The 27,087-nt window shown below is 41.4% G+C and overlaps 1 protein-coding gene across 1 annotated transcript in view; it reads right to left on the bottom strand.

Annotated features, from left to right (window-relative positions):
* The window catches only part of smg5 (SMG5 nonsense mediated mRNA decay factor), a 77,669-nt gene that overhangs the window by 23,215 nt on the left and 27,367 nt on the right, over window positions 1–27,087 (bottom strand). The window contains exons 7-14 of the mRNA XM_034174251.1: window positions 26,971–27,049; window positions 25,250–25,375; window positions 24,992–25,060; window positions 21,851–22,080; window positions 9,001–9,138; window positions 7,704–8,606; window positions 7,342–7,511; window positions 76–151 (exon numbers count right to left, since the gene is read on the bottom strand). Coding sequence (XP_034030142.1) covers window positions 76–151; window positions 7,342–7,511; window positions 7,704–8,606; window positions 9,001–9,138; window positions 21,851–22,080; window positions 24,992–25,060; window positions 25,250–25,375; window positions 26,971–27,049 — 1,791 coding nt within the window. The remainder of the gene's footprint in view (window positions 1–75; window positions 152–7,341; window positions 7,512–7,703; window positions 8,607–9,000; window positions 9,139–21,850; window positions 22,081–24,991; window positions 25,061–25,249; window positions 25,376–26,970; window positions 27,050–27,087) is intronic.

Consider the following 27,087-nt stretch of genomic DNA (forward strand, 5'->3'; position numbering starts at 1 on the left):
TCATGGTGTGCTTAATATAAATATTGAATAACTGTTTATGAAGTATAAATCGTCATGTATTGCTCTGTAACTCACCAGCTTCGAGCATCTTGTTGCCATCTGGTAACAAGTTGAGCAGCACAGACAATCGATTCCACAGACTTTGAGAACTCTGTAAAGAATTTTGGATTATAATTCAACATGCAAAATAAAGACTCGGAAATTCCAGTGGCATATCAAAGCAGACCAACACACCTAAAATAAAGATCACATTCTCAAGTCAAAAAATTAAAGGAAAAAAGCTGAATAAATAGAGAAACATTTTTAGTGACAGCTAAGAAAATTATGTGTGTCAATGATATGGGTTTCACAGTCATGAGATCTAGGTTTATTTGAGCATGTACACTCAGGCCAATAAGAGTGACTCAGAATATACCAGCCCCACAACAACACAATTTTTTTAATTTTACCTCGGTACACCACAACACAGCTGATATAAAGCAATCAAGATGCGCGTGTTTAGTAGATTATTAGCTTGAATTCAAGAAGTTGAACAAAAATATCACATTAATCAATTAGAAAATATGAATATTTGTGGTCTCGTATGCCCTAAGTAATTAAGGCATTTTTCTTAAGCCCTGCACAGGGGTGACAGGCCGCCAATTTTTGTATTGTGACAACCCATGTAAGGTTGTCACAATACAAGAATTTCAAACTTGAACCCAATATCCAAGAAAATACTCCACACCATTTACCACAGATGGGACAAAAAAACAAACAAATTTGTTAATTTTTTATAAATAAAGATAAGAACAATACAAATAATATCATTGACAACATTTTTAAGTCAACTGACTATAGTAACTGTAAGGTATGTTACTTATTGTGCGGTATTTTTACAAAGTCTTGGCCACAATTACAGGCACCCCTATTTTTAAGTACACATTTTAAAATATATTGAGAAATAAATTAAAACAAACCAAATTTGGTTTAATATACCATATTCACATGCAACTTGGGCTTTTCGCATGAAATTATGACTGAACAGGGGGTTGGCCAATGCACGAACACTGCCAAATATTACCTTTTTGGTCGGATCACTCATTTTAATAAATGTCTAATTTCATCACAGATAAAAAAATAAATCACAAATAACTCTCAGACAGAGACGTATTTGTCTAACATTTGTGGTAGCCAGTACTGTGGTAACAGTACTCAAATCGGTATTTGTCCATAACAAAACATAGTACCAGGCCATGCCTACTTTACGGGCACTAATTCCACAAATAATGCTTATATAAAAGCAATGGAAAAAGGCTAGTAAAGCAGCTATAAATGGCTGTTTAAATACCACTGCATTAGCAAACCTGAAACAGTTCAACTCTCTGCAGCTTGAAGCTCTTTTTATTTTGGATCATGGTCAGCTGGATGACTATTTTAAGCAACAGATCTATATATGTGCATGTGTGTACATAAACAACAAGTGGCACACAGCTGTGAACATCATTGAGACTCGGTGCTCTCCATATTTAGAGTGTCTGGCAGTGATATGCAGGCCATTTTACCTGCCAAGGGGGTTTTATGCCGTTCTCATCGCAGCTGTTTACACCCCCCAACACGCTAACGCAAAGCTAGGCATAGAGGAGCTGCACAGCTACATGATCAGCTAGTTAGATGCTCATCCAGAGGGAGCTGTGATCACTGCAGGGGACTTTATTCATGCCAAGCTCAAGACGGTGCTGCCCAAGCTCCATAAACACATAAACATTCCCACAAGAGACAACATTTTGGACCAGATGTACACAAACATCAGGGGAGCTTACAAAGTTGCACCAGCTCCACACCTGGGCCTATCAGGCCACATCTCTCCAGCCTACAGACCAGTAGTGTGCTGAAGCAGACCCTCTATAAAGACTGTGCAGGTATGGAGCGAAGGGGCCATTGCAGCGATGCAGCACTGCTTTGACATCACGGACTGGGAGGTTTTCTCTGAGGGATCTGACCTGGAGGGTTACACCTCTGCTGCCCAGGACTAGATAAAGTTTGCACAGAGGAAGTACTACCTACTAAAATCATTAGGGTTTTTTCCAAGTCAGAAGCCCTGGTTTAATAGAAATATGTAGTCCCTGTTCAAAGCCAGAAACACAGCCGAAAGGTCAGTTTACCAGCTGGAATACAAAGCTGCTCAGAAAAACCTAGCAAAGGATATCAGAGAAGTTAAGGGTAGGTACTGGCAGCAAGTAGAAGGCCACTTTGAGAATCAGAACCCCCGCAGCATGTGGAGAAGAATTCAAACCCTGACTGACTATAAAAACAACACCACGCAGATCAGTAGGACAGAGATCTCCCCCTGAACCTCTTCTTTGCTCGCTTTGGTAAACAGCAGGGAAGAGCCCAGCCTGCTGAAAGAATCCAGCCTGAGGAGGAGCCGACACTCGTCCTCCAGCAGCAGCAGGTGAGAGCTACCTTGAAATGGATCGACACCACCAAAGCAGCTGGACCAGATGGGGTGACAGGCCGCCTACTGAAGACCTGCGCTAACCAGCTAGCTGGGCTGTGCACGGACATCTTTACCCTCTCCCTACAACAAGCTGCTGTACCCACCTGCCTCAAATGGACCACTATTGTACCTGTGCCCAAAAAGCCTGCTGTCACAACCCTCAATGACTATCGCCCAGATGCCCTCACCCTGGTCATTATGAAGTGGTTTGACAGGATGGTGTTAGCACACATCAAAAATAGCATCCCTGCAGACCTGGACAGCCATTAGCTTGCATACCGGGCGAACAGATCAGAGGATGCTGTCTTCATTGCACTTCACACAGTCCTGGCCCACCAGCAGTGCATTTAATACTGTATTCCCTCAAACATAAACTCACCAACCTCGGACTCTCCACCTCACTCTGTTCATGAATTATGGATTTCCTAATCAATAAACCTCAGAATGTCAGGATGGGGAACCTGACATCTGGCACCATAACCACGAACATCTGGCACCATAATCATGAACACAGGCACACCGCAGCAATGTGTGCTCAGTCTGGCACTCTACACTCTCCTTACCCAGGACTGTGTGCCCACTCACTCCTCCAACACCCTGATAAAGTTTGCTGATGACATTACGGTGGTAGGCCTTATCAGGGACAACAATGAGACCTGGTGCGGGGAAGAGGTCAAACACCTGACAGAGTGGTGTGCAGACGACCTGGTCCTCAATACCACCAAAACCAAGGAGGTCATTGTCGACTTCAGGAGGACCAGCAGTGTCCCACGGCCCTCACTACACATCAGCAGAGCAGAGGTGGAGAGGATGGACTCGATCAGGTTCCTTGGCACCCACATCACCAAGGATCTGACATGGACATTACACACCCACAACCAACTGAAAAAAGCCCAGCAGAGGATGTTCTTCTTGAAGAAGCTGAAGCAGGTTGGTTTGGCTCCACAGCTGCTCAGGAACTTCTACAGAAGCACCGTTGAGAGCATTCTCTGCCAGGGCTGTACAGTGTGGTACACCAGCTGCACGGCAGAGGACAGAAAAGATCTGTCCCGGGTGGTGAAGACAGCACAGAGGACTGTAGGAGCTGAATTCCTGGACTTAGACTCTGTGTTTGTTGAGTGTTGCACAGGAAAGCACGGGCCATCTGCAAGGAAAACAGCCACCAGGGACATTCCTTCATTCCTTGTTTGCTCCTCTACCACCGGAGCAGAGGTACTGCACTATAAGGACACAGACTAATGAGGCTAAGGAACAGCTTTTTCCCCAGAGCTGTAGCCTCCATCACCCCACCCAATTCCCCTCCCACAAGCAGACATTCAGTAACAGATATCAAAATGTGCAATAAATAATATAGTCTGTTTACATATTTGAGCTATACTACCTCACTAAGTATTAAGCACCTTAAGAATTTATTAAGCACCCTTTTTGTGTTTGTTTTTTAAGAAGGTCTTGCTGTCGTCTGCAGGACGGCAAGACCTGCACAGGACTGCTTTTTAAAGCTGCTGTTGTGTTGCTTTTTGTGTATAGCTGTTTGGAAAGTGCCAACAGAATTTCATTGCAGAATTGCAATGACAATAAACATCTATTTTGTTCTATATACACACACACACACACACACTGCATCAATGACAAATGTCTATTTCAAAGATCTGCTGGTGCCCCAGGAGAGTCTAACATCTCTGCAATCCAATTTCCAGGAAACATCCTTGAGAATGTAAAGCAAATGCAAAATACCTCAAAATGTCATTGAGCTTGAAGGTATACATTTGTATGCAAAAGTTTGGGCACCCCTGATAATTTTTCAATCATTAGTTGCCTGGATCAGAAATTTCAGTTAAATATATCATATAGCAGATGAACACGCTGATATTTGAGAAGTGAAATGAAGTATCTAGTATTTATAGAAAGTGTGCAATAATTATTTAAACAAAATTAGGCAGGTGCATAAATTTGGGCACCCTTGTCATTTTATTGATTTGAATACATTTAGCACTAACCACTGAAACACAAAATTGGTTTGGTAAGCTCACTGACCCTTGACCTCCTTACACAGGTGAATCCAATCAAGAGAAAGGGTATTTAAAGATGGCCATTTACAAATGTTTCCCCTCTTTGCATCTCTACTAATGAGTGGCAACATGGGACCCTCTAAACAACTCTCAAATGACCTGAAAACACAGACTGTTCAACATCATGGTTTAGGAGAAGGACACAAAAAGCTACCTCATATATTTCAGCTGTCAGTTTCCACTGTGAGGAACGTAGTGAGGAAATGGAAGACCACAGGCACAGTACTAGTTAAGGCCCAAAGTGGCAGGCAAAGAAAAAATCTCAGATAAGCTGAAGCGAAGGATGTGAGAACAGTCAGTCAACCCACAGACCTGCTCCAAAGACCTACAACATGATCTTGCTGCAGGTAGTGTCTCTGTGCAGCGTTCAACTGTACAGCGTGCTACTACATACAGCACAAAGAGATGTTGTATGATGCTGTAATGCAGAGGAAGCCTTTTCTTCATACACGCCACAAACAGAGTCACTTGAGGTATGCTAAAGCACATTTGGACAAGCCAGCCTCATTTTAGAATAAGGTGCTGTGGACTGATGAAACTAAAACTGAGTTATTTGGACATAACAAGGGACGGTATGCATGGCTGAAAAAGAACACAGCATTCCAAGAAAAACGCTTGCTACCTACAGTAAAATTTGGATGTGGTTCCATCATGCTGTGTGGCCATTGCAGGTACTGGGAATTTTGTTAAAGTTGAGGGTCACATGGATTCCAGTCAATATCAGCAGATTCTTGAGAACAATGTTCATGAATTAGTGACAAATTGAATTTGCACCGGGGCTAAATCTTTCAACAAGACAAAACCCTAAACACTGCTCAAAATCTACTAAGGCATTCATGCAGAGGAACAAGTACAATGTTCTGGAATGGCCATCTCAGTCCCCAGACCTGAATATTATTGAAAATCTGTGGTGTGATTTGAAGCAAACTGTCCATGCTCAGAAACCAACAAACCTGAGATGTCTTGTAAAGAAGAATGGTCCAAAATACCTTCAACCAGAATCCAGACTCTCACTGGTAGCTATAAGAAGCGTTTAGAGGCTATTTGTGCAAAAGGAGGCTCTACTAAATATTGATGTACAACCCCAATTCCAATGAAGTTGGGACATTGTGTAAAATGTAAATTAAAACACAATACAATGATTTGATAACCCTCTTCAACCTATATTCAATTGAATACACCACAAAGACAAGATATTTAATGTTCAAACTAATAAACTTTATTGTTTTTGTGCAAGTATTTGCTCATTTTGAAATGGATGCCTGCAACACATTTCAAAAACGCTGGGACAGTGGTATGTTTACCACTGTGTTACATCACCTTTCCTTCTAACAACAAGCGTTTGGGAACTGAGGACACTCATGATTGGGTAGAAAAGGAGCATACCCAAAAGGCTCAGCCATTCACAAGCAAAGATGGGGCGAGGATCACCACTTTGTGAACAACTGCATGAAACAAACAGTCCAACAGTTTAAGAACAATGTTTCTCAACGTTCAATTGCAAGAAATTTAGGGATCTGCAGTCCATAATATAATCAGAAGATTCAGAGAATCTGGAGAACTTTCTACATGTAAGCAGCAAGGCCGAAAACCAACAATGAATGTCTGTGACCTTTGATCCCTCAAGCGGCACTGCATTAAAAACCGACATCATTGTGTAAAGGATCTTACGGCGTGGGCTCAGGAACACTTCAGAAAACCATTGTCAGATAACACAGTTTCTCGCTACATCTATAAGTGCAAGTTAAAACTCTACCATGCAAAGCGAAAGCCATACATCAACAACATCCAGAAACACCGCCACCTTCTCTGGGCCCGAGCTCATTTGAAATGGACAGACACAAAGTGGAAAAGTGTGCTGTGGTCTGATGAGTCCACATTTCAAATTGTTTTTGGAAATCATGGACGTCGTGCCACATTCTGCAGATGTTACAACAGCGTGGCTTCTTAGTAAAAGAGTGCGGGTACTAGACTGGCCTGCCTGAAGTCCAGACCTGTCGCCCATTGAAAATGGCGCATTATGAAGCAGAAAATATGACAACAGAGACCCTAGACTGTTGAACAACTGAAGTCGTACATCAAGCAAGAATGGGAAAGAATTCCACCTACAAAGCTTCAACAATTAGTGTCCTCAGTTCCCAAATGCTTATTGAGTGCTGTTAGAAGCAAAGGTGATGTAACACAGTGGTAAACATGCCACTGTCCCAACTTTTTTGAAACTTGTTGCAGGCATCCATTTCAAAATGAGCAAATATTTGCACAAAAACAATAAAGTTTATCAGTTTGAACATTAAATATCTCGTCTTTGTGGTGTATTCAATTGAATATAGGTTGAAGAGGATTTGCAAATCATTGTATTCTGTTTTTATTTACATTTTACACAATGTCCCAACTTCATTGAAATTGGGGTTGTATTTTTTCGATTGGGGTGCCCAAATTTATGAACCTGCCTAATTTTGTTTAAAGAATTATTGCACACTTTCTGTAAATCCTATAAACTTCATTTCACTTCTCAAATATCACTGTGTTTGTCTGCTATATGATATATTTAACTGAAATTGCTGATCCAAACTACCAATGATTTATAAAGGAAAATCATGGAAATCATCAGGGGTGCCCAAACTTTTATATACCACTGTATTTAAATGAAAAGTAGGCCAAAAAGTCATAAGAACTACACCACTTAAGCAGGTGGTCCCATGCCATTTTTTATACGACCAAAAATAAACAGACACACAAAAACTAAATAAATAATATATTGCATTGTAATTATTTAATACTTGGCTGCCGTACCTGTGCACACATAAGGATAATATCAGTGTTTGTCCTCAGCCAATCAACAAAGACCTTCACCACCTGGATTAGTCCCTGATTTGTCAGGATGTCCAGTTTCTCTAAGAGAGTTTTTTCACTGGGCACTGACTGGCTGCTGTGCTGGCTGCCTTCTGAGTCAGAGTCCAAATCTGCAGAAGACGGAGAAGAATTAATGTTCAAACACATATGACATCCCACCACAGTATAACACACATTAAAAAAAATCACAGAGCTTAAAACACAAAAGCAGAGGACTTATTTCCATTATGGTCCTCTTAAAACAAAATACAGAATGCTTGCTGAACAAACAATTTGTAAAAAGGGAGAAAAGTAATAATTACCATTTTCATTGGTTCCATTGGCAGTGCCAGGATTCATTTCACAGAGTGATTCTACAGGTAGAGGAGGTGTCTCTTGGGAAGGTGGAGCAGAGGACTGCGTGGGGTTGGGGGTGGGACTCCCAGAGGAAGATGCACCCTGGGGCCTCAGTAGAACATTACTGAAGGTTGGTGCCAGGCGAAAGCAACGTTTGGACTGGAAGAGTTGTGAGGACATGGCTTGTAGGTTGCTGCTGATGCTGGGATCGTTGGGCATGAGCGGCCCATTGATGGCTGGTGGTGTGTCATCTTGCCCATCTTCCTTAGGCTGGTCTTCCTCTTCATTGTCCTGATGCTCTTGAGCCTGGGACTCCAAGTTGTCCGAGTTTTCTGTGTCCTCCATGTCTTCCAGGTCTGAACGAGACTCCTGGCTGTTCATGTCAGAGTCTGTCTCTACATCAAAGGCTGTTCCTCCTTCCTCTTCTTCTGAACCGCTTCCCCAATTTCCTTCCTCACCTAAATGGTCTCTTTTGCTCTCTTTCCTTAGAGAGGAAGGATTAACAGGGGTTCCGGATGGCGTGCCACCTGTTGAATCAACACGTGCATCCTGCTCTTCATAATCGTCTTCATCTTCTTCACTCTCAAAGCCTTCACTGAGGTCACTTTCATCCTCTGCCTGACCATCCTTACGGGCATAACGGCGTCTGCGGAGTCGAGAGAGACGGGTGTACTTCTTTTTCTGCCTCTGTTTCTCTTCTTCCAACGTGTGCTGCTCCTCCACACTGCCATTATTTTGGCCATCAACCAATTTGCAACCATTTTTTTCCTTTTCCTCTTCATCATCTTCTTGCTCCATTGAACCATTCTGCACAGGCCTCTCAGTGTGATCAGTCAGTGGAGCGGAGAAATCCTTCACTTCTAGGTCATCTACATGAGGCAGAGGAAAAACAGTTTCTTCCCTTTTTATGTGATCATTCTTGTGTGTAAAAACATTCTGAAGAAAATTTGTATTTATAACTTCATTTTGGCTTGAAAGAGTACATCATATAAGAATTAGAAAAATGTATTTTAAATTACTCTTGACTGCAAAATTATTAGTACAACCTCCACACACTGCTTTATGATAATGTTGATTTTTTTCAACACCAAAGACTGCTGCTTCAGTTCAAAACCACATTACTGATGAGGAAAAGCTGGTTTTGGCACATTGAGCTTTGCTAATGACAAGAGCAGGGCTATTTACTATATTGTGCTGACTCATGAGAATGACTTCAGTTGAAGCTGATGTTTTTGTGTGTTGAACACAGATAGTTCGTCTTACCTGTGGCATCAGTTTGCAGAGCAGGCACTTGACTCTCTGTTTCCTCTAGTTCAGCTTGCAGCCGGATGTTCACGTGGTTGACCAGATGGGAGAAAAGGGCCAAAGTAAAAGCTACTGACGCAGTGTACTGCTTTGATCCTACAGAAGAAACACACACACAGTGTTAGCATATATACATAAAAAAGCCACATGCAACATCTGAAATCTGTGATATTTAAAGGTTATGATACTGTATTCCATATAGGCCATAAAGCTCTGTCGGTACGTATCTCCAGATTCCATAGTATGAAACGGATAAGAGTCTATAACTCCACCTGATGAGACACCTGTCTGAGGCTGTATTTGCACTTATTTGCATTCTGCTCGTTTACATTTTTAAACTATGCTGCTTTAGTAACTTTGTTTTTTAAAGATTTGTTCAAGATCCACAGCATGGCATCAATAAAACCTTCTGTCTTAGTTTGAATGTAAATCATAAATCCCCCCCCATGCACATCTTGTTTTTTTGTAAACTGCCTGTTTATCTTTAACCACAGACTTGGCCACATGGAAGGCGGTTAGAATTTTTTATTTTATTTATTTTTTTTTTTTGGGGGGGGGGGGGGGGGTGTCTAATTAGCACATGGCTTTATCTTGGATGAATGTTACAACCCCTGGCAAAAATTATGGAATCACCGGCCTCGGAGGATGTTCATTCAGTTGTTTAATTTTGTACAAAAAAAGCAGATCACAGACATGACACAAAACTAAAGTCATTTCAAATGGCAACTTCCTGGCTTTAAGAAACACTATAAGAAATCAGGAAAAATAATTGTGGCAGTCACTAACGGTTACTTTTTTAGACCAAGAGAGGGAAAAAAAATATGGACTCACTCAATTCTGAGGAATAAATTAGGGAATCACCCTGTAAATTTTCATCCCCAAAACTAACACCTGCATCAAATCAGATCTGCTCGTTAGTCTGCATCTAAAAAGGAGTGATCACACCTTGGAGAGCTGTTGCACCAAGTGGACTGACATGAATCATGGCTCCAACATGAGAGATGTCAATTGTAACAAAGGAGAGGATTATCATACTCTTAAAAGAGGGTAAATCATCACGCAATGTTGCAAAAGATGTTGGTTGTGCACAGTCAGCTGTGTCTAAACTCTGGACCAAATACAAACAACATGGGAAGGTTGTTAAAGGCAAACATACTGGTAGACCAAGGAAGACATCAAAGCGTCAAGACAGAAAACTTAAAGCAATATGTCTCAAAAATCGAAAATGCACAACAAAACAAATGAGGAATGAATGGGAGGAAACTGGAAACTGTAAGAAACAGCCTCAAGGAAATGGGATTTACATACAGAAAAGCTAAACAAAAGCCATCATTAACACCTAAACAGAAAAAAACAAGGTTACAATGGGCTAAGGAAAAGCAATCGTGGACTGTGGATGACTGGATGAAAGTCATATTCAGTGATGAATCTCGAATCTGCATTGGGCAAGGTGATGATGCTGGAACTTTTGTTTGGTGCTGTTCCAATGAGATTTATAAAGATGACTGCCTGAAGAGAACATGTAAATTTCCACAGTCATTGATGATATGGGGCTGCATGTCAGGCAAAGGCACTGGGGAGATGGCTGTCATTACATCATCAATAAATGCACAAATTTACGTTGATATTTTGGACACTTTTCTTATTCCATCAATTGAAAGGATGTTTGGGGATGATTTTGTTTTAGCACTGTTGTCGTGCGTTACCTGTGCTGCTCCACAGCCTGTCTAGTGGATTTTTATTTTGTTTTAGCACTGTTGTCGTGCGTTGCCTGTGCTGCTCCACAGCCTGTCCAGTGGATTTTTATTTTATTTTATTTTTTAGCACTGTTGTTGTGCGTTACCTGTGCTGCTCCACAGCCTGTCTAGTGGATTTTTATTTTATTTTAGCATTGTTGTCGTGCGTTACCTGTGCTGCTCCACAGCCTGTCTAGTGGATTTTTATTTTGTTTTAGCACTGTTGTCGTGCGTTGCCTGTGCTGCTCCACAGCCTGTCCAGTGGATTTTTATTTTTATTTTATTTTATTTTTTAGCACTGTTGTTGTGCGTTACCTGTGCTGCTCCACAGCCTGTCTAGTGGATTTTTATTTTATTTTAGCACTGTTGTCGTGCGTTACCTGTGCTGCTCCACAGCCTGTCTAGTGTCGGATTCCCTGTTTGGGAATCCGCTAGCTTAGCGTAGCTACTAGCTCTTAGCCGTTTTAGCATGGCGGCTTCTCCTGTCTCTCCCGTACTTTTCTGCTCTGGGTGTGAAATGTTTAGTTATTCCTCGGCCTCTTTTAGCAGTAACGGTACATGTAATAAGTGCAGCTTATTCGTAGCTTTGGAGGCCAGGCTGGGCGAATTGGAGGCTCGGCTCCGCACCGTGGAAAATTCTACAGCTAGCCAGGCCCCTGTAGTCGGTGCGGACCAAGGTAGCTTAGCCGCCGTTAGTTCCCCCCTGGCAGACCCCGTGCAGTCGGGAAGGCAGGCTGACTGGGTGACTGTGAGGAGGAAGCGTAGCCCTAAACAGAAGCCCCGTGTACACTGTCAACCCGTTCACATCTCTAACCGTTTTTCCCCACTCGACGATACACTCGCCGAGGATCAAACTCTGGTTATTGGCGACTCTGTTTTGAGAAATGTGAAGTTAGCGACACCAGCAACCATTGTCAATTGTCTTCCGGGGGCCAGAGCAGGCGACATCGAAGGACATTTGAAATTGCTGGCTAAGGCTAAGCGTAAATTTGGTAAGATTGTAATTCACGTCGGCAGTAATGACACTCGGTTACGCCAATCGGAGGTCACTAAAATTAACATTGAATCGGTGTGTAACTTTGCAAAAACAATGTCGGACTCTGTTGTTTTCTCTGGGCCCCTCCCCAATCAGACCGGGAGTGACATGTTTAGCCGCATGTTCTCCTTGAATTGCTGGCTGTCTGAGTGGTGTCCAAAAAATGAGGTGGGCTTCATTGATAATTGGCAAAGCTTCTGGGGAAAACCTGGTCTTGTTAGGAGAGACGGCATCCATCCCACTTTAGAGGGAGCAGCTCTCATTTCTAGAAATCTGGCCAATTTTTTGGGATCCTCCAAACTGTGACTGTCTAGCGTTGGGACCAGGAGGCAGAGCTGTGGTCTTATACACCTCTCTGCAGCTTCTCTCCCCCTGCCATCCCCCTATTACCCCATCCCCGTAGAGACGGTGCCTGCTCCCAGACCACCAATAACTAGCAAAAATCTATTTAAGCATAAAAATTCAAAAAGAAAAAATAATATAGCACCTTCAATTGCACCACAGACTAAAACAGTTAAATGTGGTCTATTAAACATTAGGTCTCTTTCTTCTAAGTCCCTGTTGGTAAATGATATAATAATTGATCAACGTATTGATTTATTCTGCCTAACAGAAACTTGGTTACAGCAGGATGAATATGTTAGTTTAAATGAGTCAACACCCCCGAGTCACACTAACTGTCAGAATGCTCGTAGCACGGGCCGGGGCGGAGGATTAGCAGCAATCTTCCATTCCAGCTTATTAATTAATCAAAAACCTAGACAGAGCTTTAATTCATTTGAAAGCTTGTCTCTTAGTCTTGTCCATCCAAATTGGAAGTCCCAAAAACCAGTTTTATTTGTTATTATCTATCGTCCACCTGGTCGTTACTGTGAGTTTCTCTGTGAATTTTCAGACCTTTTGTCTGACTTAGTGCTTAGCTCAGATAAGATAATTATAGTGGCCGATTTTAACATCCACACAGATGCTGAAAATGACAGCCTCAACACTGCATTTAATCTATTATTAGACTCTATCGGCTTTGCTCAAAAAGTAAATGAGTCCACCCACCACTTTAATCATATTTTAGATCTTGTTCTGACTTATGGTATGGAAATAGAAGACTTAACAGTATTCCCTGAAAACTCCCTTTTGTCTGATCATTTTTTAATAACATTTACATTTACCCTGATGGACTACCCTGCAGTGGGGAATAAGTTTCATTACACTAGAAGTCTTTCAGAAAGCGCTGTAACTAGGTTTAAGGATATGATTCCTTCTTTATGTTCTCTAATGTCATATACCAACACAGAGCAGAGTAGCTACCTAAACTCTGTAAGGGAGTTAGAGTATCTTGTCAATAGTTTTACATCCTCATTGAAGACAACTTTGGATGCTGTAGCTCCTCTGAAAAAGAGAGCTTTAAATCAGAAGTGTCTGACTCCGTGGTATAACTCACAAACTCGTAGCTTAAAGCAGATAACCCGTAAGTTGGAGAGGAAATGGCGTCTCACTAATTTAGAAGATCTTCACTTAGCCTGGAAAAAGAGTTTGTTGCTCTATAAGAAAGCCCTTCGTGAAGCTAGGACATCTTTCTACTCATCACTAATTGAAGAAAATAAGAACAACCCCAGGTTTCTTTTCAGCACTGTAGCCAGGCTGACAAAGAGTCAGAGCTCTATTGAGCTGAGTATTCCATTAACTTTAACTAGTAATGACTTCATGACTTTCTTTGCTAACAAAATTTTGACTATTAGAGAAAAAATTACTCATAACCATCCCAAAGATGTATCGTTATCTTTGGCTGCTTTCAGTGATGCCGGTATTTGGTTAGACTCTTTCTCTCCGATTGTTCTGAGTTATTTTCATTAGTTACTTCATCCAAACCATCAACATGCTTATTAGACCCCATTCCTGCCAGGCTGCTCAAGGAAGTCCTACCATTATTTAATGCTTCAATCTTAAATATGATCAATCTATCTTTGTTAGTTGGTTATGTACCACAGGCCTTTAAGGTGGCAGTAATTAAACCATTACTTAAAAAGCCATCACTTGACCCAGCTATCTTAGCTAATTATAGGCCAATCTCCAACCTTCCTTTTCTCTCAAAGATTCTTGAGAGGGTAGTTGTAAAACAGCTAACTGATCACCTGCAGAGGAATGGTCTATTTGAAGAGTTTCAGTCAGGTTTTAGAATTCATCATAGTACAGAAACAGCATTAGTGAAGGTTACAAATGATCTTCTTATGGCTTTGGACAGTGGACTTATCTCTGTGCTTGTTCTGTTGGACCTCAGTGCTGCTTTTGATACTGTTGACCATAAAATTTTATTACAGAGATTAGAGCATGTCATAGGTATTAAAGGCATTGCGCTGCGGTGGTTTGAATCATATTTGTCTAATAGATTACAGTTTGTTCATGTAAATGGGGAATCTTCTTCACAGACTAAAGTTAATTATGGAGTTCCACAAGGTTCTGTGCTAGGACCAATTTTATTCACTTTATACATGCTTCCCTTGGGCAGTATTATTAGACGGTATTGCTTAAATTTTCATTGTTACGCAGATGATACCCAGCTTTATCTATCCATGAAGCCAGAGGATACGCACCAATTAGCTAAACTGCAGGATTGTCTTACAGACATAAAGACATGGATGACCTCTAATTTCCTGCTTTTAAACTCAGATAAAACTGAAGTTATTGTACTTGGCCCCACAAATCTTAGAAGCATGGTGTCTAACCAGATCGTTACTCTGGATGGCATTTCCCTGATCTCTAGTAATACTGTGAGAAATCTTGGAGTTATTTTTGATCAGGATATGTCATTCAAAGCGCATATTAAACAAATATGTAGGACTGCCTTTTTGCATTTACGCAATATCTCTAAAATCAGAAAGGTCTTGTCTCAGAGTGATGCTGAAAAACTAATTCATGCATTTGTTTCCTCTAGGCTGGACTATTGTAATTCATTATTATCAGGTTTTCCTAAAAGTTCCCTAAAAAGCCTTCAGTTGGTTCAGAATGCTGCAGCTAGAGTACTGACGGGGACTAGCAGGAGAGAGCATATCTCACCCGTGTTGGCCTCCCTTCATTGGCTTCCTGTTAATGCTAGAATAGAATTTAAAATTCTTCTTCTTACTTATAAGGTTTTGAATAATCAGGTCCCATCTTATCTTAGGGACCTCATAGTACCATATTACCTCATTAGAGCGCTTCGCTCTCAGACTGCGGGCTTACTTGTAGTTCCTAGGGTTTGTAAGAGTAGAATGGGAGGCAGAGCCTTCAGCTTTCAGGCTCCTCTCCTGTGGAACCAGCTCCCAATTCAGATCAGGGAGACAGATACCCTCTCTACTTTTAAGATTAGGCTTAAAACTTTCCTTTTCGCTAAGGCTTATAGTTAGGGCTGGATCGGGTGACCCTGGACCATCCCTTGGTTATGTTGCTTTAGACGTAGACTGTGTTTCATAATTATTGTATGGCCTTGCCTTGCAATGTGGAGCGCCTTGGGGCAACTGTTTGTTGTGATTTGGCGCTATACAAGAAAAAAGTTGATTGATTGATTGAGTTGATGATGAAATCATTTTTCAAGATGATAATGCATCTTGCCATAGAGCAAAAACTGTGAAAACGTTCCTTGCAAAAAGACACATAGGGTCAATGTCATGGCCTGCAAATAGTCCGGATCTTAATCCAATTGAAAATCTTTGGTGGAAGTTGAAGAAAATGGTCCATGACAAGGCTCCAACCTGCAAAGCTGATCTGGCAACAGCAATCAGAGAAAGATGGAGCCAGATTGATGAAGAGTACTGTTTGTCACTCAATAAGTCCATGCCTCAGACTGCAAGCTGTTATAAAAGCCAGAGGTGGTGCAACAAAATACTAGTGATGTGTTGGAGCGTTCTTTCGTTTTTCATGATTCCATAATTTTTTCCTCAGAATTGAGTGATTCCATGTTTTTTTCCCCTCTGCTTGGTCTAAAAAAGTAACCGTTACTGACTGCCACAATTTTTTTTCCTGATTTCTTATAGTGTTTCTTAAAGTCAGAAAGTTGCCATTTGAAATGACTTTAGTTTTGTGTCATGTCTGTGATCTGCTTTTTTCTACAAAATAAACAACTGAATAAACATCCTCCGAGGCCGGTGATTCCATAATTTTTGCCAGGGGTTGTATAGTCCCTGTTGAAAGCAGCGCCCCCCTCACAGCAGATTTGTCTTGAACAGTGCTGCACTGTGAGGCCCAGAGATGGCTTCACGGCTAATCTGACTCCCCACCTCGCACTTTTGGCTTGCAAGTGCTCTAGACAGCTCAATGATTTAAGGCACAAGTAAAAACTCTGTTTCAGCTTCAATTTCTGTGCTCTCTGGCTGGCACTGCTTTGAAATATTGATTTTTGGATGTTTTACATAAATTTCATATCATAAAATTAATCATCATGATATTGTGAGTATTGATCCCCCCCCCCCCCCAAACACACACACACACACACGCATTCCTACTACGCTGTAATCTGTAATGTACTGGAAATGCAGTGGAAATTTGGGAGTTATGTGGTCTGTGACATTTATTTATTTTTATTGGTGAAGTAGTCCTCGATCTGAAAAACCTTAAGAAACACCAGTATAGACTTTTAGCTTTAATTCAAGGAGTTTAACAAGCAAATCACATTAACCATTTAGCAGTTACATAAATGAAGACGTTCGGCACCACCTGGACTCTTCCTAGAACTGGCCGCCAGGCTAAACTGAGTGATAAGAGGAGAAGGGCCTTAGTCAGGGAGGTGACCAAGAACCTGATGGTCACTCTGTCAGAGCTGCAGCATTCCACTGTTGAGAGAGGAGAACCTTCCAGAATGACAACCATCTCTGCAGCAATCCACCAATCAGGCCTGTATGATAGAGTGGCCAGATGGAAGCCACTCCTTAGTAAAAGGCACATGGCAGCCCACCTAGAGTTTGCCAAAAGGCACCTGAAGGAGTCTCAGACAATGAGAAACAAAATTCTCTGGTCTGATGAGACAAAGATTGAACAGTTTGGTGTGAATTCCAGGCGTGCTGCCATGTGCCTTATACTAAGGAGTGTCTGCATTTTTCCCTTTCTGTGACCCTTATTACACCCTCATAACCCTATTCCACAAGCGCCATTCCTTCCTGAATAGCAAATTGGGGCGAGTTTTGAAGCATCACAGCAACTCCTTAATCCACCTTTTGTCAATCTTGAACAAACTTGGTATATGCAGTTAAGGCCATCATCGGCACCACTTTTGAAATCAGGGTGAAATTTTCAAGCTGTTCAAAAATTTCGTCCCGATTTGCCAAACTGCCATCATTACGCAGTGTTTCTGTGTAGGCTCTCAGTTGTCCAGGTGGTTTCCATAGTAGAGAAGCTTGAATCTTCGACTGGACTGGGTTGCTTGATGCGAGGACGTTTCGCTTCAAATCGCAGAACCTTTCTCAGCTAAAATTCTTGCTCTGGTAGTCTGACTTCTGTCTTGACTCTTGTAGAGAAGAAGAAAAAAAAAAAAAAGCTGAGGAAGCTTCTGCGATTTGAAGCGAAACGTCAAGCAACCCAGTCCAGTCAAAGATTCAAGCTTCTCTACTATCATTACGCAGCTACGAGGTCTATTAGAAAAGTATCTGACCTTATTATTTTTTGCAAAAACCATATGGATTTGAATCACGTGTGATTGCGTCAAACAAGCTTGAACCCTCGTGCGCATGCGTGAGTTTTTACACGCCTGTCGGTTGCGTCATTCGCCTGTGAGCAGGCTTTGAGTGAGGAGTGGTCCAGCCCCTCGTCGGATTTTCATTGTCAGGAAATGGCGGAATGATTTGGGCTTTTTTTCCATCTGAATTTTTTCAGAAACTGTTAGAGACTGGCAGCTGGAAACCATTAGAAAAATGTATCTGGCTTTTGGTGAAAATGTTACAGGCTTGGTAGAGAATAAGGAGTGTTACCATCGCTTTAAGGACGGCCCCCAGCGGCTGTCCGAAGCTGCCATCGACAGGCTGAACGACCATTTCATTTCTAAACGGATGGCTGTCTGGATCCGTGACCATCGTGTGCCATTTCTCTGGTTATCACAAGAGCTGGACATCAACCATTTTCCGGCAGATTTCACTTTTAACAAGAGATTTTGTCTTGGAAAGCCGAGCGGAGGCTTCGCGCATCACGATGGATTTGCTACTGGAGCGAGACAAAACCACCTCCGTTTTGGTCTCACAGGACGGCTTTGAGATGGCGTTCAGACAGCTGTCGGTGGTTTTTCCATCGAGTGATAATCCGAGAAATTGTGGATGTGCCTGGACATGCCAGAACATGTCCTGTGAGGCTTCATCACGGCGTTGCTGTGCGCCATGCGGCACCGCCGTGATGAAGCGGCACGTCTGTCTCAATGTCTCAAAACTCACGCATGCGCACGAGGGTTCAAGCTTGTCTGACGCAATCACACGTGATTCAAATCCATATGGTTTTTGAAAAAAATAATAAGGTCGGATACTTTTCTAATAGACCTCGTACTTCCAGGTGCTCGAAGTCTTAACAACTTCAGTCATGTTCAGACATCTTTAAGCGGGGTAGTCCCAGTGAGTACAGCTCGAAACTTGTTTGATTGTGCGCCACTGGCGTAAAAAATGTAATGCAAAAGCAGCCAGATGCAGTTTTACTTTCGTTTTTGATTGGGTTATTAGGCATGTGCTTTATAAGCCAGCCAGTTGCCAGTTCTGCACTTTTTAAGTCAACCTGATAGGAGGCATGCCTATGGAAAAGGCATGCCTAAGCAGCGACATCCTGTTGTTGCATTTTTTCTGGATAATTGGGGTTCGTAATAGAATGGTGCCTTATGCCCCTTATTTAAGGATGAAAGAAGCAAACGTTGCACATGCTGGTTGCAGTGCATTTCTCCCTGAAAAAGTGAGTAAAATGGGTTGTTTCAGATATTGTTCAGAAAAACAGCATACTTTGTTTGATTAAAAAGTTGATTGGAGAGGGAAAACATAAAGAAGTGGAGAAAATTATCTGAAATTATTTAAAATGGCAACCAAAACCAGAAAGACATGGAAGAAAAAAAAAATAACATTCAAATTAATAGAAGAATAGCTAGAATGGCGAGATTCAGCCAATGATCAGCTCCATGGTCATCAAAAGGTCTAAAGTTATGTGTAAGTACTGCAACAGGGTCATTCCATGTCAATTCAACGAATATTTGAGGGGCCTCACGAACTTTGTCTTAGATTTTCTTTAAATTTGAATCAAATATTTCCAGACTATTCAGAACAACAAATCTGAAGTTTGAGGCTTGTAGGCCAAGTAGTTTCTGAGATATGGCCAATTTAGTGTGCATGGGTCTGCCGTTTTTAGGCAAAAATTATGGCCGTCATTTCTGGAGCCATGTTCAAGGTAGAATATCTCAGCAAATAATGGACTTAGAGGCCTGAAATTTTCTGTGGCAGTTGTCATGGACACCAAGACTTGGAGTATAGTCAAACAACAGACATTGACACTAAACTGTGATGTTTATGTATGCTCAAACTATGGAAGATATGACATTGACTATTGTGAGCATCCATGTTTGAGACACTGAAGCATACCATTACACTCAAAGAAGCCTTTCCATTTCTTGGCTCCTTAATGCCAGCTATACTGGCTATGAAATATGTAAATTTGGCATATCTGTGGTAAACAGTTATTGTGGGAGAAACCTCTGTATTCTGAAAAAAACATTTTGTGGTCAAATTTTATTAGAAGAAAAGCTCATGTGAGTAGTAAATAAAACTCTTCAAACTGATTCCATTTTGAAGGTACTGATATCTACTTTATGTCATAAATATGGCCTTTTTTATGAAACTCCTTCCAGGTTAATTTAAGCATCCAATTATGGGTAATTTGTGCACTTGCGAATGCATTTCTAGTGCTGAAATGACAATTTCATTTAATTGTGTGCACACACTGCATTCATATGATTCATGGCACACCCCAGAATGCTTGCACATTGATCTGCCAGGGGGATTCCCCAAGGTTTCCACAGTTGCTATGCTTATATCCACCTGCATGATGAACAATGCAGTGAACGGGGTACTGCATGTCTGGACATGTTAAAGCTGCTGCTGTCAGTCTGGTTGGAGTAAGAATAGCTGCACATCTTCCTCCCTGTTCTTTTTGGTCTGATGAAAGTGAATGTCATCACACTTCTTTCTGCAGGTGAATATTTTGATGATCTACATTTCAAATTTCTTTAACCAGACCAATAAACACTGAATGCACTTTTTCTATTGGTATTGATGAGTCTTGTCAGAGTCATATAATGCTTTGGAATAACACTTTTCAATTTCATGGTTTCTTGTAGGAAACAAGGGGTCAAGCCCATCACAGACTTAGATGATGCAACAAGAGAACTTCTGTTTTGCAGAACAGGTACATCACACAGCACACTCATCATGACAGTGGACCAGACAGCTCATCCCACACTTCCCCATCTTCGGCCAAGTTCTCTAACTGTTTTTGGATCATGTGTGTCATACAAGGTCTGTGAGAAAAGTATCCGACCTTTTTATTTTTTTCAAAAAGTATATGGATTTGAATCATGTGCACTTGCATCAGACAAGCTTGAACCTTCGTGCGCATGCGTGAGTTTTTTCACGCCTGTCGGTTGCGTCATTCGCCTGTGGGCAGGCTTTGAGTGAGCACTGGTCCACACCCCTCGTCGGATTTTTATTGTCAGGGAAATGGCTGAGAGGCTGCCGCTTTGCTCCATGAAATTTTTTTCAGAAACTGTTAGAGACAGCCAGTTGAAAACCATTCAAAAGATTCAGATGGATTTCGGTGAAGATTCTATCGGTATCACACGGATTAAGGACCATTAAAACTGGATTAAAACGGCCCACGGCGGCGGAGTGCGCACCGCGCCCCGAGCGGCCATCAACAGGCTGGAACGAGATCACTTCCAAATTTAAGGCTCTGTTGATGCAGGATGTCATGTGACTAGCAGAGAAGTTTCAGAAGAGGTCAGGATCAGCACTTTATCGGCACATTCCACTGTTAAAGGAGATTTTGTAATGAAAGACATGCGGACGGATTCGCGCGTCGCGAAGCAGCCGCTCATGGCGCGGGACAAACAACACCTCCGTGTTGGAAGTCTCACAGGACAAGTTGGAACATGCCCAGCTGTTAAACAATTTCTCGGATACTCACTCGACTGAAAAGCCACTGAAAGCCGTCTGAATCTTACGAATGGTTTCCAACACGGAGGTGTTGTTTGTCCCACGCCATGAGCGGCTGCGTCGCGACGCGCAAATCCGTCCGCACGTCTTTCATTACAAAATCTCCTTTAACAGTGGAATGTGCTGATAAAGTGCTGATCCGACCTCTTCTGAAACTTCTCTGCTAGTCACACGACGTCCTGCATCAACAGAGCCTTAAATTTGGAAGTGAACTGCTCGTTCCAGCCTGTCGATGGCCGCTTGGGGCGCGGTGCGCCCTCCGCCGCCGTGGGCCGTTTTTAATCCAGTTTTAATGGTCCTTAATCCATGTGATACAGATAAAATCTTTACCAAAATCCATCTGAATCTTTCGAATGGTTTCCAACTGGCTGTCTCTAACAGTTTCTGAAAAAAATTTCATGGAGCAAAGCGGCGGCCTCTCAGCCATTTCCCTGACAATAAAAATCCGACGAGGGGGGTGGACCATTGCTCACTCAAAGCCTGCCCACAGGCGAATGACGCAACCGACAGGCGTGAAAAAACTCACGCATGCGCACGAAGGTTCAAGCTTGCCTGATGCAAGCGCACATGATTCAAATCCATATAGTTTTTGAAAAAATAAAAAGGTCGGATAGTTTTCTCACAGACCTCGTATTTGTGGAGCATCTGCTATTCTGGCTCTGCACAACAATGGTGTGCAGAGTGCAGGAAGGAAGCCGGAACATCAGCTGTCCAAATTGATTTTGTGCACCACCATTTGGGAGAAATTCTTTTTAAAACTTTCATATAAATCCATTAGAGATCTCAGAAGAGCCTAATTCACTATCCTGTTAAAAAAAAACAATAATGACACAAGCACTCACCTCCTCGCTTCAGGCTGTGCACCACCATTAGACAGGTGACCACCATCTTAAAAACTAAAGTGTCAGGTAGCACAGGACAGGAGCTATCAGAGTACTGCTGCTCCTCCTCCTCCTCCTCACTTGGGGACTGGTGAATACCGCTCTGGGTTGGTGGTGGTAGGTAGAACAACACCAGATTGAAGTCCTCCAGCACAGACTGACAAAGTGATGTAAGCTCAGTCTCCATCAGGCTGGACACAGAAAATCAAACACAACATGCTAAAAGGAAACCATGTTATATAATCCATTCAATCAAGTTGACTCCAATTTAACACCAAATGGCACATGGACTACGTTGTACTGGCTTACACAGCAACTGGTCTTCACAAGTTCAGTAATTTATCTTACAATTGCACAACATGGTTGTTGAACTTCGGGCTGTGTCTGGTGCTAAGCCCGTATCTGTGTCACTATCTCTAACCTCTGGAGCTAGTCTGAGTTTTGAACAGCAAAAGGAATTATTTTTTCTTGCAAATAAAACATGAAAAAATAAAATGAAATTTGGGAACTTGAAAGTACACTGGGTAAATTGAGCACATAAGGTATTTTAATCACATTTTGTAACAGAGACAGTTATGGTTGGTTCATAGTGTGAAACGCTATTTAAGCACTTGTTAAAGGCCAGATTTACTCTTGTGCTGCAGAATGTCTGCTGCTTCTGGCTGGTGTGAAGAAGAAGGGCCTATACTATCATATCAAGATGAATACATCAAATTAATTAATTGTATAATTGTAATAATAAATTAATTGTCCTCTTCATTTAAACCTTCCTAATTACAGTTAGACACAATCCAACCACTAAGAGCAGTAAGAAGCCATAGTCTGGTGCCTGGGAACCAACTCCAGATGTAGAGACACTGCCTTAGTCAGGGACAGAGAAAGGAGCAGACCCTAAATAAGCATGTTTTTGACAGTGGGAGGAATCCGGAGTACCCGGACGCAGACATGAACATGCAAACTCTACACAGAAAGGACCAGAGGGGAAGTGATCCCAGGCCCTTGCTGCTGTGAGGCAACAGTGCTAACCACTAAACCACCATGCCACTCAAGAGAATTACAGGTGCACAAAGTATGTATTCCCATAATAAAGTGAGCGCTTTGTTGAAGCTGGTGCGTGAGAACGTTCCACCTTGTGATAATAAAGCAAGACGTATCTGTGTGCAGGCATGTGAGGCAAATAAAGAAAAATGCTAAAAAGAGGGTCTTGGTTGGGTGGTCTGGGGGGCTGAAGCCCCCTAGAAGCTGAAGGGTTTTAGCCATGCAAATGTTCCCCAGAACCATTTTCTGCAGTGAATTTGCAAGGACAAATAGGGACGATAGAGGCAGCTGTTTATTCAACTCTTTACAAGCTGGACAAAATCCGTCTTCATATGCCAGCAACTTCTGTGCCATGTGAGAGGTTCTTTTCCAAAACTGAAGAGGAACAGACTCAAGCCCAACACCTCTGAAATGATCATGTTTTTAAATAAAACTTTTGAAGCCCGCAAATCCCCTTCATGTTGTACAACTATGGACATAACAGTCCCGAGTTGCAGAAGCATTTCACAATTTATACCTCTATTACAGACAGTATTTTCACATTATAGCACAAGTATGTGAATGTCTTTAAATGAAAATATAGTTGAAAATTTCAAGATGCACATAGAACCTTTATTATTAAACATACAGAACAGTTCCTGACTGTTTTATTCTTCCATGCAAGTGCTATGTTAAAGATTGGCCAGCAGATGTTGCAACATTTAATTGCATCAAATGCTTCAAAACACTGAACCATTTCAACACAGTTGCTTCACATTGATTCAGTGGTTCAAAATGCTTCAGTTTCTCTGTCACTAATAATTAGCAATAAAATGGGACCAGTAAATATTCTTGCATGTGCACGGATAGACTTACAAGCATGAATACTTGCTAATCAGGATGTTAAATAATTTGACATGTCCTTTAAACACTAACTTGCTGATGAAAGAAGCAGAGCAATTCACCTGGATCTCACACAATGTCCAATCCGACAGCTAGCTGATTCCTGCTTTTCTGTCAATGTTCCTGGCACCCCGATCACCAGTTTTGTCGCTTTCTATTGTCTTTCCACAGATTTTGACTCATTTTGTTTGGCTTGGTGTGATTACAAAGCAAGGTTTTTTTTTATTTTATTTTTTTTTTTAAGTTTGACCGCTTTACAGTAATTCACGCACATTTACAGTAGCACTGTATAAACATGCGATTGTCATAAAAATTTTATGACATCTAATGTGCACTTTCAAAACAGACATTTATATCTCACACAAAACACTTTAGCAGAAATAAAAAAATGCGTAACACAAAAATGTGCAGTTCTATCATGCCTGGTGTATGTGTCTGTGGCTCGCATATCTCTCAGTGACAGAAGAAATAAATTTATAAAAAATAATATGCAATTATTTATTTTATAAATTTATGTCTTCCGTCTCTCCCCCGTGAGTGCGTTACAGATAGGCATCTGTTTAAGGCAGAGAGTGACTCATCTTTGTCGAAGCCGGCGCGTGAGAACATTTCAACTTATGCCAATAATGATGATGACTTCAAAATAAAGATTTTGAAAATTAATCCCAAAAAGTTTCATAATAAAGGATGCACATCATCATGCCATGCGCAAGCCATATCCAAAAGCTGAGGCCAATCTGACAAACAGTCAGAGATATACGAGCCACATACACACACATCTTGCTTTATAGATTAATTTCAGCATAGTGAACCAGGATGCTATGCTAAAAAGCTGAAACTCCTATAAAACGTCTGAGCTTCTTCTACACTGCACTTCCTATACTGTATACCCTTACTCCCTGTAGCAAACAAAAGGTAAGACAAGATGCTGACAATGCAAAGCAGGATCGCTTCAAAAACCTGAAGAATGGACAATCTGAATGTTAAAATCAGTGTTATGTATATCATCAGATATGCAAAATGTACAGTGAAATAGATTTTTGGCTGTATCACCACTACTACATTTGTATTCATTTATATCTTAATGAGGGACATCTTGGATGCCCATTATTAACACAGAGTGCTTCTGGTTTATAATGTTTTTTTTACCAGTTTCTTGTTATAACCCTCATGGGCACTCACCTGTTTTTTGGCTGCAGCAGGCTTTGAAGGTACATGAAGCTGACCAGAAGACGCTTGATGTCTTTTAATCTGGAAATGGTCACAAAGCGAGTAAATATGCCCCATATTAAGAAATATCACCTGGTATCTACTGCCATACAACTTTCTTCAATTGTAGATTAAACTGGCTATGAAAATGTGTTTTCAGGGTTAAGAAATTATTTCCATTTATACCCCAGATTTTCACACATGGAGCAAAATCATGTGAATCCTTCTTACCTTTGCCGAGAAGGAGACAACTTCTTAATTTCTTGCTTCTTTACTTGATGGTACATCTTTGCAGCTTTGTCGAACAGACGCTTCAGATTGCCATAGGCACCATCAAATGGGGTCTCTGACTGGATACTAGCAAAGACGAAAGCAGTGTTAAAGTGTAGGTGACACGTAATGCCATGTTTTCATGAATATTTAAGACTAAATTTAAACAACAGTTTGAAATTTATCCTGTCCTGGTGCACAGTTCTTGAAGAGATAAATATTCAGATTTTGAACTGCGCACCACTAAAAAACCAGGAACTTCCCGGCGTGCCAACACTGGACAAGAAGAACGAGGAAGTGGCGTCAGCTCCAGAATCATTATCTTAAGTGCCCCATTAATTTATGGATTTTTACAGGCTACTGATATACCTGCTTCCATCAAGTGGATCGGGTTGGAGCTGCACTATGTTTTCTGTGTCAGAACGGTTATTCTCGCCGGCAGAAAAACTTTTTCGATTGGCAGGTGGAAACACTTATAATGACGAACGCGCACGCAGCCTGTAGTGCCGTTTCTCCACTCCACACAGAGGCAGAACTGACAATTTTCACTTTATTTTATACTTTTTGGATCATGGGAATTTCATCACGTGCAGACTAAAATGTTAGGAGCAGATGAGGCGCTATGAGTCTTTTAACTTGAAGCGCAAAGTGGCCCGCTGTGGAACAAGAGGATCCATTCACAGCAGAGACTCGAACCATTAGCTGCAGGCACAATGAACAGATTACACCTGCAGCAGACCACGTCGGTTGCAGATCAGTACAGCAGAGACGCGAACCATCACGGACTTTTCTTCTGCCAGGACAATGAATTAAATTATTTTCACATTTCCATCAAAATGAAGATGATCTCACTGAAACGGACAGGTGAGAAAAGTCTCACCTGTCCTTGTGCGAAAGGTTTTAATATTTAATAATAATATGTTACGCTATTCAAGAAGGAAACAATATTTATTTTAAAAATAGCTGATATTTTCAGTCCCTCGTGACATTTTTCAGATATGAATGTACCTTTTTCTCAGAAAAAAATCAGAAATGGAAAAAAAAAAAAAAATCCACACCATCACTAAAACTATTTTTAATGAGTTGATTAGACCAAAGTGCTGGCAAAAAAAGTATCATCTCCTGCCAAAATCACCTGCATTATTTATTTATTTTATAATGACCATTCTGTGTTCTGAACTCTGCCAATATCATCACTGCTGTCAGACTGAAGATTTTCCTCCATGTTTCATCTCTCTCATTGTCATCTAAATAAGGGTCAAACCCATAAGGCTGTGTCCCCCATAGCTTCTGCAGACACATGTTCAGACTGGATTAAAAAATAAAAAAGCTCCACAAAAAAAAAAAAAAAAAAAAATCTTCCAAAAGCAGCTTGAGCTCCGCTGTGTTTACAATTGATTTAGGCTTGAATCAGCAGGTGCTGCTTCGGTGATGACGTAGCAACAATATGGCCGCGGCTGAAGGCTTAAATAGGGCACAGGCTTCAGACAGCTGTAGTTTATCCTTCACATGAGCACTTATTGACTTTTATTGTTCAGGATTTTTTAAAATATCAACATTTCATCATTTTTAGTGATTATTTGTGCACATTTTTTGGTGTCACCTACACTTTAAGACTTAAAACTTACTGGATCTGGTTCAGTGACCATCATGACAATTAAAAGTAGATATTCACTACTCACCAACGCAAATAGTAGTAGGTTGCTTCAACATTGTAAAATTTGCTTCCTGCAAGTGTGCCGAGCTGATTAAAAGGCATGCCTGGAAATAAGTGAAGAAATAAGATCCAAAATAAATTC

The sequence above is a fragment of the Thalassophryne amazonica genome, chromosome 7 (genome assembly GCF_902500255.1).
Source record: "Thalassophryne amazonica chromosome 7, fThaAma1.1, whole genome shotgun sequence".
Classification (NCBI taxonomy): Eukaryota; Metazoa; Chordata; class Actinopteri; order Batrachoidiformes; family Batrachoididae; genus Thalassophryne; species Thalassophryne amazonica.